The sequence below is a fragment of the Thermobia domestica genome, chromosome 15 (genome assembly GCF_964235325.1).
Source record: "Thermobia domestica chromosome 15, izTheDome1.hap1.1, whole genome shotgun sequence".
Lineage (NCBI taxonomy): Eukaryota > Metazoa > Arthropoda > Insecta > Zygentoma > Lepismatidae > Thermobia > Thermobia domestica.
The window spans coordinates 117,207,905-117,228,070 of NC_137468.1; the positions used below are offsets into that span (position 1 = coordinate 117,207,905).

The 20,166-nt window shown below is 36.1% G+C and overlaps 1 protein-coding gene across 16 annotated transcripts in view; it reads left to right on the forward strand.

Annotated features, from left to right (window-relative positions):
* dati (zinc finger protein datilografo) overlaps window positions 1-20,166 on the forward strand; it is a 1,074,481-nt gene that overhangs the window by 1,012,030 nt on the left and 42,285 nt on the right. For 15 of the 16 annotated variants that reach the window (XM_081740078.1, XM_081740077.1, XM_081740076.1 and 12 more), the window contains one exon: window positions 19,925-20,104. The exons of the other annotated variant lie outside the window; for it this stretch is intronic. In XM_081740078.1, the coding sequence (XP_081596204.1) occupies window positions 19,925-20,104 (180 nt within the window). The remainder of the gene's footprint in view (window positions 1-19,924; window positions 20,105-20,166) is intronic. 16 annotated transcript variants of the gene reach the window in all.

The following is a 20,166-nucleotide window of genomic DNA, read 5'->3' on the forward strand; positions in this document are numbered from 1 at the left end:
ATTTATCGGGAAATATTCTCGAACGACAATAGCATAATGGGTTGGGGCTCCATTCTGCTGGAATCATACACGACCAAGCAGTCCCCGATCTTGCAGATATGGAATAAACCATTCACGAAACATTGGTGAGATATACAATGTGATTTTCAGCACCATCAAAGAAGTATGGATCTACCAAGTGTGTTGTAGACATTGCATCCCAGAGTGGTGAGTGGGTTGTGTGGTGAGTTGTGTTCAAGTTCTTCATAAAAACGTGAGTTTTCTTTACTCCAGAAATAAACTACTATATATTGCACACTCGCCCGAGAAAATCACTTTCCGCCTTTCCACCTTGAAGGAAGAGTTGTGAAGACAGCAAACACTCGCCCGCTAGCCTGCTAACGTTTTTGCATGCCACTATCACTCAATTCGTTTACAAACGAAGGTTTAAATGCCTTTAACTGCAAATCCTTCTTTATATGTTTGTGAAATATCGAGCATAGAACACGCAATTCCTGTGACCGCTTACGAAAGGAGTTTTTTGGCGAACGTTCGACAGACACTGCAGCCAACACACAGGTGTCCATTCATGTTGATAGTCGTTTTGATTGGGGATTATCTTTTATGCAACTAGTTGCAAAGAACTTTTTCTTCCACTTTGTTGGTTTTAAAGGGGAAGGTTTCTCAAACCTTACAGCGATATACAAGCTGAATATCTCTCATTGATTTTCCTGTATGGTATCTTCGTGAGCACATGTGCTCATTACCATCCATTGTTTCATGGTGTAAGTGGACTCATCAACATGATTTAGGTGCATATCAGCACCTGCAACAATAGGAAACAACAATTCATTAACATCTGTTAATGGGTTTTAGATGTATATCAGCACCTGCGTCAATAAGAAACAACAATTCGTTAACATCTATGTAATGCATAGGGGGTAACGGAATTTTTTTTATCAATCTATACATACCTTCTTCCAATTTCGCCTCCCTCTGGCATTCTATGTGTTAATTTCAGGTCTAAATCACCAATATTGGCAACAAATGAACCTAAATATTTAAAGTTTTTCACTTCATTCAATTTTGTTTTCCTTGTAACCTTACTTTCCTATTTCCTTCTCCGTTGAACTCAAGATATTCCGTTTTCTTCCTACCATTTTTAGGCCTCGATCTTCCAACGACCTTCCCCAACTCTTTACTTCCTTTTCAACTACTTCCATATCTGTATCCAAATCATACACCAGGAGTCTTCACCCCTCACATCTTGAGTTATAATGTCCATGACAACGTTCAAGAGCTATACCCTTGAAACTGAGCCTTGGTGTAATCCAACTCTAACAGGGACTTTTTTTTTTTTTTTTACTTGGATTGCAGTTTCTGTATACATATCTTGGATTATTCTTACGTATATCTTTGGCACTCCTTTGTTCCTCGGACATCTCCATACCTCCTCATACGGTATTCCGTCGTAATTCTCTCTCAAATTAATAAAGATAATATACAATCCTTTTTGTTTTTTCAGACTCATTTTCATAGTTTATCTTAGTATAAAAATTTTGTCCGTTGTACGCTTTCCCGACATAAATCCAAAATGTTCTTCTTCTATTGATGTTTCTTTTCGTAATCGCCTTCTACAATTTTCTCCAAAATCTTCATCATATGTGACGTAAGTAGAGTTCTGCTGTGGTTTCTACAGTCTTGTGCGTCTCCTATCTCCGAAAAATAGATACAATAACACTATCCCTCCATTTGCTTAGCATTTTTTTGTGTTCATAGATTTTCCGCGTCAAATCCGATACAATATCTATACCTTCTGGCCTCAAACTCTTCCATGCTTTTATTGATATGCTTTTCTCGTTCTCATTTTCTTTAATGCTTTCACTACTTCTTTCAGGCTTATTCTTGATGCTGCTCCAAGATTTAAAGTTTTGTCAGTGGAAAGTTCCCTCGGATTTTCTTCTTTTAAAAACTTTTAGAAATAACCGGCCTATTTCTCTTTGATCTTGTCTTCATCAGTAAGCACGAATCATCCTTGGTCATCATTCATTTACTAAAATGAATAATATTCTTTGTTATATTGCCTTTTTTTTTTTTTTTTTTTTTTTTGCTAATTTGTGTAGCTTCTTTACTCTCTCTTGTGTTTTGGGCTCTCATATATTTTATTCCGGGCTTGCGTTTTTGATCTTCTCTCTGCCTTTTTTGCTGCCTTATTAGCGGTCTTGAAGCTGCATTTCTTCTCTTCTGTCCAGAAGCATGGAAGAGTTTGAGGCCAGAAGGTATAGATATTGTATCGGATTTGACGCAGAAAATCTATATCGCTTTGCGCTAATAGTTTTTTTTAGCACTTCCTTGTTCCACTTCCATATATCTTTTCCTGCAGGAGGACACTTTCGTAAAGTTTTATCCAAAATCTTCTTAAGATGTATCTTCTTAAATCTCCGTAGGCTGTTATTATGTACCAACTGCTTACTCTTCACGCTCTGGCCAGTAGTATTTTCCTACTCTAATCCTCTTTTTGCAGGTTTACTCCTTCCATAACATTTTCATTGAACGATCCCCGTAATTTCTCTCCTTTCAGTCACAACCTTCTAATTTTCGGCTCTCCATTTCGCAGCTTTCTGTTGTATGTATTCGCGAACTTCTAGTCTACGCTCACCATTCTATACTATTGAACCATGCTTACACTACATATTAAGTTCAATTTTTTAATTTCCATGAGATATCGTCTTCGGTCTAAAATGTAATCGATTTGACTTTTTTCACTATTCTTGAAGTCAAATGACCCGTCTTTTGAAAATGTGTATTACAAATCTCCAACCAAATTGCCAACTCACTACCCACAATTACTCTTTTCTCTATCGAAATGGTGCGGAGTTCGTGATCCAAATCCTTCCAGAATCGTTTCTTTCTCTTCGCAGATTATTTCCAGATCATATCCGCATACTACATTGATCATTTCGTCTCTGCATATATTGATACTCATTTCCCTGTCGCTTTTTATATCCATATTTACCACACTATCTTTAAGATCACTGAAAAGAAAAATCCCAACGCCGTATCTTCCATGTTTGTTCAACTATGCAGCAACATGTAGCTGTATCCTATTTCTTCTGCCTTATTACCTTTCCATCTTGTTTCTTGCACGCTCAGGATCTCCAGCTTCCATCCTTTCATCAGATATACTATCCTTGTCGCGCCGATATTAAATGTTCCTACTCTTACTCTCGTATAGACCAGCTTCTTCAGTTTATTCCATCCTCAAATCGATAGCCATTACTAATTCTCGCAGAAGTCGGGCGAAGTCTCTGCGCGTCGCCTATAGGGTACGCTTTAGCATTTTCCGAGGTTTTATTTAGAGGCTCCGTTATGATGATTCTGGCGTAGCGTTTGAGACTGGATGCACTTCCTGATGTCATTTTATTTTCCCAGGATTTCCCCTCCAGTGGCAGAGATTATATTACTCTTTATGTTTAACAAATAGCTTTTCAGAAGGAATCCTTCAATAAGATATTTAAACTGATGACTAGCAGACAGGATTACAAAAATGTACTCACTGTTTGCCAGTCCATATACCGTGAGAAATTTGACTTAACGTGACAATTTTTGGTATTGGGAGAAATTTATGGCATATATTCGAAATGAACAACAGCAGCTACTATACCACGTTCATGGCGTCGAATTGCACACCGAACTATGGCTGTTTCTGTTACTGGCAGCATATGACTCTATACGTCTTTTTGAGGTAGCTCGTCTATTGTTACTGATTTTTGTCGGTACATGCCACTTTTGACGGTCCTTCAGAAGTACCAAATCAGGTGACCGTGGTGAGTACCCAACAGGACCACTTCGACCACCCCACCGTCAGGTAGAATTTTATCGAGATACAACCTAACATCTCGATGTTAATGAAGTGGGGTTTCGTCTTGTTGTATGTAAAATAGTTCATCACCATGCTGGTTTCGGATGGCAGACACAATCTTTGTCTGATTCATATCAAGATATCTCACCAATTGCGATACCCATGGAAAAGAAGGGACCAATCACGCCACGGACTGATAGACCTCATCACACAGCAATCCGCAGTAGATATATTGCCCTGTCTACATGTATGTGAAGATTTTCGGGATCCAAGTAAACACAATGGTGACGGTTCACAGTACCTTTGAGTTGAATTGCGCTTCGTCAGTCGACACAAACTTCATTGCAAATTCCGCATCCTCGCCAACCATGTGCTGAAATAATTCACAGTACTCCATCCTTCGATCTGGGTCGTCGTCATGTATCGCGTGTAACAGTGTTGGAAAGTACACTTTCAGTTTTGCCCTCTTACACGTGAGCGGCTCACCCCTCTTTCGCGCGCTTCCTGGCATACTGACTTTTGTAGTGATCGGATGAAATGTTGCAACACCGCAGCACTGGACGCCAGACTTGTAGCTATTCGTGGTCGGCCGGATCATTCGTTGTACACTCATGTCCAAAATTATTGTCGCATGTCTACAAACGTGATGTTGTAGGAATATAATTTGATAACGAATTCGCCCGGCATATCTTATAATGTTATTATGTGTATAATTGGAAAAGACATGTATGTGGCAAATTTCATGTCAAAAGAGCAGTAAATAAGAGAAATAAAACGAAAATAAAACCTTCTTATCCATTTAGCAACATTTTGTTTTACTCATTCTAATATTCGTATTTATAATTCTTTTCCTATGAAATTTACCACAAACATATATTTCCCGATTACACATATAGTATCACTATTAAAAGTACCCTGCAAAATCATTATCAAATTATATTCACAGAAGAAGACAGTTATAGATATGCGACAATAATTTTGGACATGAGTGTGCATATTTTTAACTGTTCCGTCGGTTTCAAATTTGTCCCGAATGCGAGCATTTGTTCGACGTACTGGCGGTGGTATTAGAAACTCTTTTTGCCAATGACATTGTACCCCGTGAATGTTCTCATACTTCTAGTATCATTTCAGTACAGCCTTGCATTCAACAAACGATAAGCAGACCTCAGGCGTTGTTGTTACTCGACTGTCTTCTTCTGCACTGGCTATAACTAGCTCGTTCCACCACCAACCACCTGTGCATACGCGACATAAATTGCCAACTTCTCCTTTCACGACAAATTTGATACCTTACTTTGCACTACGCATTAGATTATTGAGTGAAGTTATTTTTGTTTAGACATTATTTAATTACAAACAGTGAGTACATTTTTGGACCTCTCTGTACATCGAACGATTCTGGTTTTCTTCACACCTAATACAGCGTAACAATGGTGCCTGCGTTATTGATTTACTATTGCCATAATAAGTGACAAATCAGAGAAACCAGCTTTAACTACTGATCAAAAACTTAAATAATGCAGTAGCCTACATTGTTATGTACATTAATTTTTTCTAGACTACTGAACAATTATCATAAGTGCTACTGATGTATTTAGTTCTACTGATAATATTTAGTTTTTTATGCTGTTTCTTTTAATGTGGAAAATTAGATTCTTGATTCCATTTGACATATTAGAAGTTCACTGTTGAGGTCACTAACCGAAATGTAACTTCCATTAAATAATTTAAAGATATGGGTTCCCTCATGGTTAAATAATAAATATTCTTGCCCTTTTTTTCCGAAAATGCCCGGTTTGACTCCTATAATTACTTTAGATTCCATATTAAACTGTAAGTCGATATTTAAAGAGCCTAGGTACTGGGAGGAGATAGTAAAGCAAAACGAATTTATTGATATGATTTCCGATATTTACTTGCTAAAATCTTGATAAATAGTGTTAACAGAGCACAAATCCATGATCTAAGCACGATACAGTGCTCCCGTAATAGTGTGAGACTTGTGGACTCATTGATATCAGATTCAACTTTGTGTGTAATCGCCAAGTTATCATTTGTTAGTCGTTTTCCCAATCCCTCTATTTCTGAATTTGTATACTGGAGCAGTTTGTGATACAGCTCAACTTTTAGAGCGTAAAAAATGCTACTATTGTAACGAGAATATCCGTTAGTGAAAGAAGTTACTTTCGATGACTGCTAACTATTATACCAATAGCGAGAGCAAGTCTTAGCTAACAACAAACTCAAATTTGCCATAGAAAAATTTTGTATAATAATCCTTTCGCACACTATAAGAGACACTTCATTTATTAAGCAATGACTATTAAAGCCTGTGAACAAAAAAAAAAAAAAAAAAAAAAAAAAAATCTTGGCATTTCAGCTAAACGAATAAAACGCAAGCTTTGACGCGATGTTGCCGAATGCTAAGGGGTGTGGTTATGGCTAAGCAGACGAACTACAGCGCGATCAGGTGGCAAAGGATAGACATGGATGTGTACAAAATAAACATGGCAATAACGCTGGCCTCTCACTTGTTAGCAGCATTTAAAGGGAACTTGGAGCACCGCCTTCAAATGCCAAGATGTTTGTCACGCCAGGTGTATCGTATAGTACAAGGATGCAAATAAGCAACAAAATTTTAGTAGCCCAAGAGAAATGCTACTAGCCCATATTCCACATCCCAATCGTGACTTTTATAGTCTTGCAATCGTGAAAGCTCGCCCGCAACGATGAACCACTCGCCTCGAGCGAGTGGGCGAGTGGCTATTTGCATCTCTGGAATAGAAAGAGGAATGATAGCAATGGCCCTAAGAAAGCTGTTGAATTAAAACAGGTTCAATAGTGTAAACGGAAGATCGTAGGTCTATAACTGGATTTGAGAAAAATGGTTATTACTAACGGTCTCTTTTTATTACTAACCTTTGGCTACTTGGGGACTTAACTCCCGGATCTCCGCGTTTGCTCGGCTTATGGCTTCGAATATCATATTTCAGCTTTGTTTACGATCTTGTCACAAGTTTGCGGAACATTTCATGAAGTTCAGCAATGTAACACCTTTTCAGCGGAAAATCTAAACACCTTTTCCTCTTGGGTACACATTGCAAAGTTAGATTATAAAATCCCATGTCGGCCGAAGTGTTAAATATGTTCAGACATTCATTTTAGATGGTTCATCCGTTTTTCCATGATGATGAGACTGTCTAAATATTAATTATATATTGAGAAAAAATAGAAATTGCCCTGTACTCTCGTTAAAAGCGGATTTTTCGGAAACACTATGGCGCAATTCGTGGAAACGCTATGGCTGGCAACGCAAACTTGTTTTAAATAATGAGTTTAAATACCAAATTTCATACCCTTAATAAGTTTGTAATCTTAATGAATTTCGACTATCCTCACCCTTTTCCTTCCCGTCTTTTTTCTTCCTTTCTAAGGAAAACATCAAGAAACCTTGAAATACATATTTAGTTGATTTAAATTAAAAGACTAAATACCAATATTCATGTCTCTAAACTTAAGGAATTTCGAGATATTGCCATCCTATTACAACAATTGTAACTCCCATCCCTTTTTCTTCCCACGTTTCTCGTCCCTTCTAAGGGAATTTGCAAGAAAACGCTGAATCGTGTATTTAATTATTCTAAATTAAAAGTCTAAATATTAATTTTTATGCCTCTAACGTTAACGAATTGAGATAAGATATGGCCATCTTATTTTAACAATTGATATTTCACCTATTTCTTCTCACCTGCTTTCTTCTCTTGTAGGGGAAATATTTTTTTTTTAAAAAAATGCAGGGACACGTCTTTAATTATTTGAAGTAAAAAGTTGAAACACTAAATTTCATGTCTCTAGTCTTAAGGGGCATTATAATATAATAATTGCAGCCCATTTCTCCCTTCCGCGTCAAATTTCCAAAAATCGTTCCTTAGTGTTACGTTACATCTCTAATCCTACATCTCTTGTCCAACTGTAGATGAATCAGTCATACACTAGATCACTGTCATTCTTCATATCCTCACGATTGATAAGGTGACAATTTTGAATGATGAGTGCCACATAAATTGACGCCAGAGTATTGTCTGCAGGTGTGCAGTTTTCTGATTGTATGGAATAACCGATAAGGTTTCCTGAATCGGATTGTCACTTCTGAGAAAAAATTGATCTGCTACTACAATCGTAAATGATTGGGATAGTGCTTGGAAATGAAATGAAAATGAAATATTTCAATTTAACGTCCCATTATGCTCTTTTTAGGGTAAGAGAGACGATGATTAAGGCAAGTGAATGATTATGGAAGAATTGGTGGAATGAGAAAGTGGGGGAAAACGGTAGTACCCCAACAAAATCCACAGACACGATGTTGTCTACCACAAACTTGCTTGGCCAGGAATCGAACCAGGGACCCCACGCACCAGAGATAAGCACTCTACTAATGAGCCACTGTACTCCCTCAAGGGACAGTACTTGGACAGTGATCAATGTCCAGGACAATTCTCTAAACAACCTCTCCATCTGCAGAAGATGCTGTTGTTGATATCATGGTTTATGGTGGGGTAGATTAATCATACGTCTTTCTCTGTCAGGCGAAACTATCACTATGGATTGTTCCATTGCTGAACTTCATGAAATGTTCCGCAAACTTGTTCGCAAATATCCAACAGCGGTCAACAGACGTGGTGCCCTCATGTTATTTAAATGACTGTACGGACTCTTTATGAATTGCAGTATGGAATTCTACCTTGCCCACCGTATTCTCCTGATTTCTTTCTCAGCTACTTCAACCTCTTCCGACATCTCGATCTCTTATTGACATTTCCGGGAATGTAACGTGCGGTTCACGACTGCACATCACATACTCCAGACTACTTTCATCATGGAATATAATCATTGGTTAAGCAATAGCAAAAATGTGTGGCTGCAGCCGGAGACTACTTCGAGTAGCTAGGTATTGTGGTTTTCAACTTTTTTACCTTTACAAGTGTGACACGTATCAGTGGATATTTCACTTGCGCCAACTCAGTGCTTGAGTCGTATTTAGAAATATTTTAAAAGTATAATCACTTACGAAAATCATCATCTAGCTGAAAACTACAAGTATGAGTCACAAGTCTTGCAATATTTCCACAACACAAATAGCAGGCTCGTTTATGCTCCGTAATCGACCGTAAGTACAAGATCAAACTCGCTCGAGAAATATTGTGGCAAACAGACTACTTAATACGAAGGCCGCCAATCCGGCAGTATCTTCAGTCAGTTTGTAGTGGCAGTGACGATGAATTCTCAACGTCTGCTACGTGAACATATACTGTATGAGTTCGAACTCGGCAATAACACTGCAGAAGAACCCAAAATATCTGCCATACGAAAGGGAAAGTTGCAGTGAACCACAGCACAGCAACTTGTTGGTTTCAGATATTTCGTGCAGGTTATAATAGTGTCAAAGATCAGCCATGGCCCGTTCGCCCCAGAGTAGCAGATTCTGAGGTCAAACGACACTCTGTTGAAGAAAATCTGTCCATCACTGTTAGATGTCTGTCAAACGAACTCGACGTGTCACAGTCCACTGTAATACGTCACCTTCATGAACTAGGGGAAACCATCAGGAGCTGCCGCACCGTGCCATCCCAGCTCAGGCCCAGAGAAGAGTAGATGTGTACCGACAATTGCTGCAAAATCCACGTGATGTACGTTTCCTAAAGCGGACTATCGTATGCGACGAAAAGTGTGTGTTTTTGGGAAATCCTAATTTCCAAAAATAATAATTAAGCAAGAGCCAACTTTCAAAACCGTCCGTCAAACAGGACCATGCACGGAATTGAGTCATGCTCTGTGTGTGACGGAACTAAGAAAGGATAATTTATTTCGAGTTCTTTTCGTTTGTTTGTTCGTACTATCAATCCCGACCTTTATTCCGAACAGTTGGAGTGGTTGTATAGTGCACCACTTTAAAGAAATCCTTTAAAGAGATCCTTTGATATCAGTAGAGAACCAAACGCACTCTGTTGCAACATGATAATGCAAAACCAAACTTGGCTCGAAGAAACAACCACAAAAGTAGGAACTTGATGGCATTAAACTGGTACTGCACCCAGCATATAGTCCTGACCTTGTTCCGACTGATTACTACCTGTTACAGTTCCCGACGCCCTCCCTAAAATCGCAATGCGTCAGTAACCAGCAGAAAGAGAATAGGAGAGGTTGCCTTCTTTGCCTTTAAGATAATCGTACTGTAGACATGGAATCGAGAAACTGGCAGAAACTTGGCTCCAGACAGCCCAACATGAGGATCTATACTTTGAGTGTTAGCCTGTTTTCATTGTATTGTCATAAATACAGGTATGTTGTGTACCAGAAAATTGCAAGACTTATGACTTATCCTTGTAACTGTAGCAGGCAATGGTTTATTACTGGGAAAGTTTAAGTTTCAAATTATTTGACATACACTAACATTTTATACTCATAGCGAAATAAAAGGTAAAAATAATTTCTGTACAACAAATGAAGTACTCGTAGATTGTTAAGCGTTTCGAATTTTCTCTTAATTCTACTTCAAAAAATAATATGTGTAGAACAAGCATACCTGAAGAAAGAAGGCTAATTGAAGTAATAGCAGTGATGGTGTTGAGTGTGAGTGATTTAAATTTGCTGGAGGTTTTCTTTTAAATAAACGAATTCAGTGGGGAATTTAATCCCTTAACACAATGATCTTACTTTTGATATCAGTAAGAAAGCAATAAATTTCGTTTTCTTGAGAAACAAAATAAGACTGAATTCTCTTGAAAAACAGCAAGAATGGAGTAGAGAATGCTCGGTTAAGAATCTTGGATATTTAGTGACCATATTTCGGAATGGCTTTCGGTTGTTAAGAGTTTGCATTCATTTCATAATGTAACAATTCAAAGAGAATCTAAACAAAATTGATGTAAATCGTGCCAAAAATAACAGCATGAAAGATATGAAACATTTATTTCCAACGTACTTAATTAGACAAAGGAGGAATAAATAAGGTTACCTAAAGACAGAGAGAGATTATTTATTTATTTTTTTATTTTGCTCTAGAAAAGAATTAACACACTTGTGATCCTTTGTTTCCACTTGAAACTTTCCATTCATGACTTAGTAGCATAAAAATAAACAACTGTACTTGTTTATTGTTTCAATGGGTTATTAGTTTCAATGTGTTCTGTTCTAGCACCAAATCTAGGGAAAACTTTGGAATGGCGGTGCGATTGAAACTACTTTTGTCATTACCGGAGAACACACATAACTTGTGAATCAGCTCTTTGACTGCTTGAGATCTCCTTTTATCACTTTGCATTAATATTGTCTGTAGCTACTTTCCATGTCAAAAACAACATTTTCGCGATATGATTCTTTGCATTTTTGAGAGATATTGGGCTGAAAATTAGGTTATTTTTATGTTGTTTGATTGATAGGTAGGCTATCTGCGTCATTTTGACAGTAGCATGGTTATATAGGATGAGACCTACAGATTAAGTGGGATCTGGACCACTCAAGTCCATTCGATACTCTTTTACCACGAATCGAATTTGGGATCTTATACTTCGAAGTCATGCGAGCTAGCCACTAGACTAATGATGAGAGCTTGGTTAAGTGAATATGACATTTTCTCGAGATATAAGTGTTTGAGAGTTATAACGATATGGCAGGAAATGTTACGGAGACTTCACATATACCGAACGGATTGGCGGTTTTGAGTTTAGAACTTCTGCAAATAGACTAGACACAAGATTAAAATATTTAAATAGTTTTGAGATAACTAAAAAAATTTGAGGACGAAGAGCTCATGATAATTTGGAAATAGGTGTTCACGATTAATTAAGATTTATGAAGATTGTGTCGGTGGCTTTGTTGTCGGTGGAGTGCCATTTTTTGCATTTGCAAACGTTTACGAAAACTAAAGTTGCTCAGGACGTACTTATTAGACGAACACCAAAGAAAAACGAATGTTTAGAGGAGAGACGGAGGTACACGGAGAACATACATTCTTGCTTCTAAATAAGTTTGCAGGGTTGCAAACCAATATATGAAATCAGCCACTAGAAAAAGTACAGAAAAACTCATTTAAAGGGGCTGTATTTTAGAATGGCATAAAGTGGGAGGTTCATAAGTTTTGTGCTGAATACTATTGGATGTAGAGAGTGTGCAGAAACATCCACACCTACGATACTACTGGCGCTGTAGATTTATGGCGGTCCGAATGTTGAAGTTTGTAATTTTGATACCATTTTTGGGATGTAATATCTCAGGAGGGCAAAGTGCTAAAAATTACTGCTTAGGCCACAAAGTAATTCTGTATGTGAATAAACTATTGTAAAAAAAATTACTGATATTACGTGGAGAAAAACGTGAGGACATGGTAAAAATACGAAGAAAGCATACGCGTGACGACAGGCCTAGCCCGGAAAAAATAAATGTTTTGATATGTTTCATGCTAGATCCTAAAAACTACGCATGGTTCAGCAATTAGTCCCGCTTTTGTTTGTGTTCAGTTGTACAAAAGCTTGCAGGTGGCATTTGTTCATATTTCTAGCTCCATGATCATTGCCATGTCTGCAGGGTGGACGATTTATCTTGACCATCCGCTATAACAGACAAACCAAAAGAGAGAAAATCGAAACTTTGCACGAAGCAAGTATAAAGAGAGGGACATCTATGTATGTATGAAACAGAAAGACCCAACATACAATGTTGCCAACTCAATATAGTTATATTTTTTCCAACGGCACTACGTCAGGTTATTACATATTTCAAATCAACGTATCAAACGTAAACTTAAAATATCACTTTTATTATCCAGTTTTGCAAACTAAGGATGTTATAGTATCACAAACATCCCAAGCTTGGATACCTCTAACGCATATACACCATAACGGAAATGCGCAGGATAATGCACATCAAAGGATTTTAGTGTTGGATACCATTGTCATGGTATGACTTCTTCCGAATGAATAGGAACGAAGTTACCAGGGCTTGAAAATTTTAATTTTTTTGAAAGCCTTTATTTAAAAAAAATGCTGAGATAAGTATCATATCTAGTTACTTGTATATTTGTAATGGATATGTAAATTATTTTGCCGTTTGCAGCACTTCGATATCTAAAACCGTTCCGGAGATATGATAAACATTGCTGAAGTTCGCAACACTATTTATATCGTGTAATTGATAGAACTTGTTGTAATTACAGCTACTAAAAGCTATTGCTGTAATGCTATAGAAGAGAAGGGAAACAACAATCATTTTAAATATTTTCCAAAGTACGCCATTTTCAGCAGGATAGGATAGATAGATGTAACGCAACCTTGTGAACACATTAACTTCCGTATCTGTGAATGGATTTTAAAGATACTTTGCTGATACATTAAGTGCTTTGAACTCGTGGTCCAGTTCGACGATGGGTGTCGTGGGTGCAAGGGGGAGCTAACCTACTTACCATGTAGACGTGATAATGATTATGGAGCTAGAAAGACGGAACAAAGGCCACCTGCAAGCTTTTGCGCAAACAAAAGCGGGCCTCATTGATGAACCATGCGTAGTTTTTCAGATCTAGCATGACACATATCAAAAACATTTATTTTTCTCCGGGCTAGGACCATCGTCACTCACCTGCGTTCTTCGCATTTTTACCATGTCCTTACTTTTTTCTCCATGTAATATCAGTAATTATTATTATTATTATTATTATTATTATTATTATTATTATTATTTGTAGTAGTTTATTCACACACAGAATTACTTTGTGGCCTAAGCAGCATTTTTTTTTTAGCACTATGCCCTCCTGAGATATTACACCCCAAACATGGCATCAAAATCACAAACTTCAACTTTTGGACTAAATCTATGGTACAAGTAGTATCATAGATGTGGATATTTCTGCAAACTCTTTATATGCAATAGTATTCAGCACGAAACTTATGAACCCCCTACTTTATGCCATTAAAAATTACAGCCCTTTTAAAAGTGTAATTTTCTGTACTTTTCTAGTGGTTTCATGTATTGGTTTGCATATTTATTTAGAAGCAAGAGCGTATGTTCTCCGTGTACCTCCGTGTCTTTTCTAAATATTCGTTTTTGTTTGGTGTTTGTCTGATACGTACGTCTTGAGCAACTTTTGTTTTGGTAAACGCTTGCAAATGCAGAAATTCGCACTCCACCGACAACAAAGATGGCCACTATTCAGAAATACTCGCACATACGACAACGTGAATGATGTTATTGACCTTCTCGCACACAAGGTTCATTACACTCCAGTTTCTATAATTTTCGGAGATGGCCGAGCAACTATTTTTGCCATTTTTGGACCACTTCAAATGGATTGACTCTATATAAACAAGAACAAATAAAAATACGAAATACATAGTACTGTTGTAACAGGTATATACAACAGTGGGTTATATATTTGAGGGGCGGATATTTTGAATGTTAAAACATCCTAAAGATATTCATCTTGCGAATATTCGTTTTATGTGAATGAGTAAATGAGCACACAATAAAATTCATGTGAAAAGTGGAAGAGGGGCATGTTGTGAAGCATAGAAATACACCGTAAAGAAAACAAGTATTCAGTTACATATATATAATACATTTTTTGTTACCACAATAAAGGTCCCGTACACTTCTCTAATCCGGTTTCACTTTTATAGATATGTGTACATACCTCTTCGTAATGCTGGGATGCACTTGTTTCCTTTGCCAGGCGAAATCTTGTTGTGAAGAATAAGCATACCAGAATATAATGAATTGGGCACCTGTATGGACACACGCACTCAAATACATAGACTGGATTTTCAAAATCAAGCTAAGAAGAACTTGCGTGTAAAGACGCGTGCTCTATATATGCTAAAGTGCGTACCTACAACTTTTCGCTAAATATCGAAAGGGGAACACAGAAGAATAGGTAACACACGTACTTTTATTACAAGACTTACAAAAAGTGGTTAAACATGAACAAGGGGTTGGTTTCTGTCTGGTTCTACTTGCTGATGTGATTCTACTACTTTTTGTTAACACGCTAGCTTGACCTCTGACATTGCATGTTTTAACGACAAAGGATTCTGAGCTATATGTGGTTAAAGCTTCCGCACGCGCCTTGTTTTTTATGATACTTTTAAATAATAAACATAAATAGCCTCTTTTAATGGACCCAACTCGTCATTTTAATGATGACAAAATGTCAACACATTATTTGACGTCGGATGTAATATATACTTGTTTTTTGCACTTCACGAAGATGTAAATGAGCATTCCAAAAAAGTTGCTTAAGGTCTGGTTTAGCATTTAGAAGATAAAGTTTCCCTTCTATATTTTTCTTTCTTTGATATATATACGCATCTGTTCACCGTCTTATTAGATAAATGGAGGAGATTAATATGAAACTAGTGTCATATCCTTTTCGTATGTTCTATATATTCTTCTTTCGGTTTTCCAAAAAAAAAAAAAAAAAAAAATAAAATAAAATAAAATAAAGATTCGCGGTAAAGTGTACATAATAATACCACTTTAAATGCGATGTTATCAAGATGGACCAGAGAAACATTAGTGAATTGATGAGAACTGGGAAAATGTTCCTTTGTAAGAATGGTGACATTTCCTAAAATATTAAGAAATAATAATATGCAAAGAAGTTTCCTTCAATTAATTTAAACGCAATTTGTAACTGAATGCTGTTCATTCTAGCTTTGCAACTGTGTTCCTTTAAATGAAAGTAAAATCTGATCAAAGCAAATCATGTTTAATAAATTATACTGTTACAGTTTCAGCAGTGTGTTATTGCCTTCATCTTCTAATGTGTCACATAATGTACCTGATGAAGGCAACGATACATTGCCAAAATTGTAATATTTACACATTAAAAGTGATTTTCTTTGGTCAGATTTTACTTTTATTTAGGATAATTTGTTATTTTTCTGGAAAATTTCCGAATATTTGATTTATTTAGTCAGTTTTCTCAAGTATGAGATCACAAGATAGTTTTGCTATATACGCTCCAATTGAAAGTTTCCAATGGGTCCTTGAGTCCTGGAATATCCACGCAGTTCATACCTCTGTATAATATGCTGCTTTATGTTGTCACAGACTGTAGACTATAACCATGTCATTACAACGATCCGTTATACAAAAGTGTTTTTCAATGTAATTTTCGGTCGTCTAAGGAGAATTGAATGATTTTTACTTATACGGACGAATCTAGCTACATGTTCAAAAATGATTTAATTCTGTTTAAATAATCGAAAGTTTCATGGAGTATTGTTACTGTGCAGCGAATAACTTTGTACAGTTGCTAGAAGTAGTACGATTCCATCCACTTCTCCATACTCTTTGTCGATTACATCAGAAAAAGCTTACCAGTTTAGGTAAGATTATTGGTAGCTTAAAGAATAATATGTTCTTCATAATTTTCTTTAAAGTAAAAAATAAAATAAAATAAATATTAGAAATACGAAAGCAAGGATGTTCGAGACGAAGCGGTCTATTTCAAATACAGAAATTTGAAAATACAATAGTTTACTAATTTTCGGTATCCGAGTAGTATTTTATAAATGAAAAATACGTACGTGAAACAAAAGCAGGAGTAGTAATAGTGAAGGAAGTATGTATAAAGAAGAAAAATGTATTTCGTGGTTCTGTTAATAAAGAATTAGGAAAACACTCACCAAGTGTTTCACATAAAATATTCTGATCTATGGAGAAGTAGCATAGATACTACAAGTCGTTCTTTCAGAAACAATGTTCCGGGGGGCACAGTTAGTATTTCGGGGGCACTGCTGGTACTATTCTATTTATTATTATATTATAGACGTATTATTTTGGTCTCCTCCAGGAGGGGTACTCTCAGAGCTCCGGGGAGGCAGTGCTTCCCAAAAGCATGTCTGGAAGAAACACTGGATACTACGCAAAAGATAGAAAGAATTCGAAATGTGGATAACAATGGAAAAAATACTAGGTCGAACGGAAAACCAATGAGAAAGGTTTGGGAATGATGAGAGAGAAAAGAACAATATTGGATGGAGTTAACAGAGAAAGAGAAACTGGTTGAGGCATTGTCTTAGAAGGAACCGTATCATAAGCATCGTGATAGAAGGTACAGTGGAAGGGAAAAAATGCACGAAAAAGACCGTAGTTAATGAACTGTATTGGAACGGATAATTGCAGCGATAAGACAAAGAAATCAGTTGGAATCGTCGTACTTAAAAATTTCTCAATTGCGATAAATGTCCTGTCAGTGCTGGCAGTATAGCTGTGATTGTGCTGATGATTCATTAGAAACATTGTATTCAAATTTGCTGATACCTTCCGCAGTTGTTCACGTACACTACCCTTCTGTAAATACCTATACACTAATTTCGTGATTCCAATTTAGTAACAATTGATTGTAATTTTCAACTAGGTTTATTTTATTTAATTTTGGCTTGCACATTTTGTTGCATCTCACTCTAGTTATATTAATAAAAAGAAACTATTACGGACAGTTTTAAGTTATAAACAACTTATTACTACTGTTCTCGGCAATAATTTGCCTCTTGCCGTTCAGTAATTTGTAAAAGTTGAGTTGCTTTTCATAATTAATCGATTCAAAATTCCATTACCTTTACATAAAGATAGAATAACATTATTTTCTATGGAAGTCCAGAAGAGAAGGAAAGTTCAACATTTCTTACAACCCTTCATAAATTAAATTAAATTGTGTTTATGGTTTTATGTCTTCCGACTATGCCAGTAGGCTAAAGAAAACGAATGATTATTAAAGTGAATGATAAAGGAATAATTAGTGGAGTGAGCATATGGAAAAAGTGGGAGAACCCCAACAAAACTCACGGACACGATCCATTACATCACTGTTTGTTCTCAATATGATATTTTTCAATAAGAATATTGTGCACCTGCTGCAATTTTACTACTAACTGGATTAATTGAACATTTATAGGAAAGTTTTAGTACTTCAAACAATGTTATTTTAATATTCAATTGGAATAATTTGCTTCAAACTTTTACGGGGATGATACGGTGAATAGACAGTATCCTACTGAATGAAACTTACTTAAAATTATTTTTATTTACATTAATAACGCGATTTATGCAATTAAAAAAGTTCCTCTATTTCAAAACATTAATCTCCATATTGCTAATCTCTCCAATAATCTAATTCTTTAATCTCCATATCAAAGAAATGAGATTTATCAGAAGCTGGATTAGAAAATCTAGTACTTGTTTTGCTAATTATTGATTTCAATGTGGTTGATTCGTGAGAAGTTAAAGTTTTTACTTTGGGTACACCTATTTTTCTTCTGCTTTGTATATTGTGAGCAAAGTAACTTTATAAAATTTTATGTTTCTTTGAAAGTATTGTTTATTTAATGTTTCCAATGTAGAGAGGGAAGACATCACACATTTCTTCTCTATTATTTCTACCTTCCGCGAATTCACATTAGCACTTCGTTACCTTTTGACATCACTATGGACAGCTGTGAATTGTGTTTTCCTACCGTTCTTACGCCGGTTACGAACATACTGTGAAATGGATATTGCACCGGGAGAAATTTTGGATCGATACTGCATTTTAAAACTGCACAAGATGCAACACCGATTTCGTTCCTACAGCCCAACTAAGTCAAAGACAGTGTTGCTATTACGAGCATGACAAAATTGTCGATCAGCTAAGATGAAATGTGTCTTTAGTTTGCAGTTATACCTAATGTTGAGAAAACTAAATCGCTTTTATTTATCGTGAAATACCGAGGAGAATTGCCGTAGACAAGGTATAAGGTATATTATAAATAGATTTGTGCATGTACCGTTATCTTTAAAATAATTACATATAGATTTAATATGTGTAATTGTTAATTTCTTATGCGCAGTTTATTTATATTGCATCAGTATATCTCTTGTAAATATTTTACTGCATGAATTGCTTGGCTTTATATATATTGTGTAGTTATTTCTTATCCTGCATCTTGTGTGAATTAAGTATACACTTAAATATATCTTCTAGTTGTAGTTAGTTTTGTTTATTATTTTTAATGTATTTTTAAAAGTCCTTGCATCCAGCATTTGAACAAATAAATACAAAACTAGAACAATGTGAAGGATCGGTCGGAATTAAATATGAAAATTTAGATGTTCAAATTGTGTATTGTTGTTGGATCTAAATTAAAAAAAAAAAAAAAAAAACTTTGCGTTTTTCAAATTGATACATTTTTACCTATTCAGAAATTTCGTAATTTTATTTTTTAAATAGTAATTTGCAGTTGTAAATGGTTCTTTTTTGTTACTGTGTGATTCATTCAGAAGTTGGTCTCGGAAGTAGTTAGCACTTCAGTTAATATTTCTTCGTTTTTTTCTTGGCATGAGTTCATAAAAATATCTTCATTAATATTTAACAAATTGTATTTCCACAATTGAGGATAAATGATCTGCTTTTCTAATAATTTAGGCCCGTACTTTGCAAAATGATGAAGGTCCAGTTAGTAACATTACGAAGCAAATCCTTCCCATTGCTCTAATAATGTATTGATTCATTTGTATTTATTAATTTAAATAATCATGGAGTTATATGCATGCATGCTATACAGCAAGGTGTGTTCAAAAATACCAGATCCCTTTATAGAGTTGAATTTTTAGTTTTATAATGCAATGTTTCTTAGGGAGGACTTACGAGCTGGAGAGTGTGAAGACTAGTGAAAATTGTGTATAATGTATGTAAGTACGTATGGATGTACGTTAACTTGCCATAAAGTTTTCCTACGTTTACAGAAATCGAATCTCTACAACTACGTGCTTTTCTCTAAATCGCGCGATTTCATTAGAGCTAAGAAAATTACTTAGTTACTTCCGTTTTTAAAACGAACCAAGAGAATACAAATAGTTGATCAGTACAGCACTGACTATGTATAGTTTGCAGTTATATTTTTTCAAGAAGTCGTGCTTGAGTTCATGATTTTGAACACGCCTTGTCAAGAAAAAAATATATGTATAATTAATGTGGTAGTAGTGCTGGGTGCAGGACGATACCATTTATACCAGCAGATGGCATTGACCTTGCTTTGCTTGTCCCTTCCGACCCGTATTTAGCTAAGCGGCGGACAGCAAATCACCCCTGTCCGGTCTGCGGTAAACACTACGTGAACGAAGGGAGCCTCAGGAAGCACCTTGCTTGCCACCCAGAAACATCTCAGCTCAGCTCATCGCTAAGGATGTGGCCTTGCAGTGTGTGTCAAGCGGTCTTCACCCACGAATCAGGTTAGTGAGCCCACTCAAGTAGTTTAGATCATTTCTCAACTTCCATGAACAAAGAGATTATT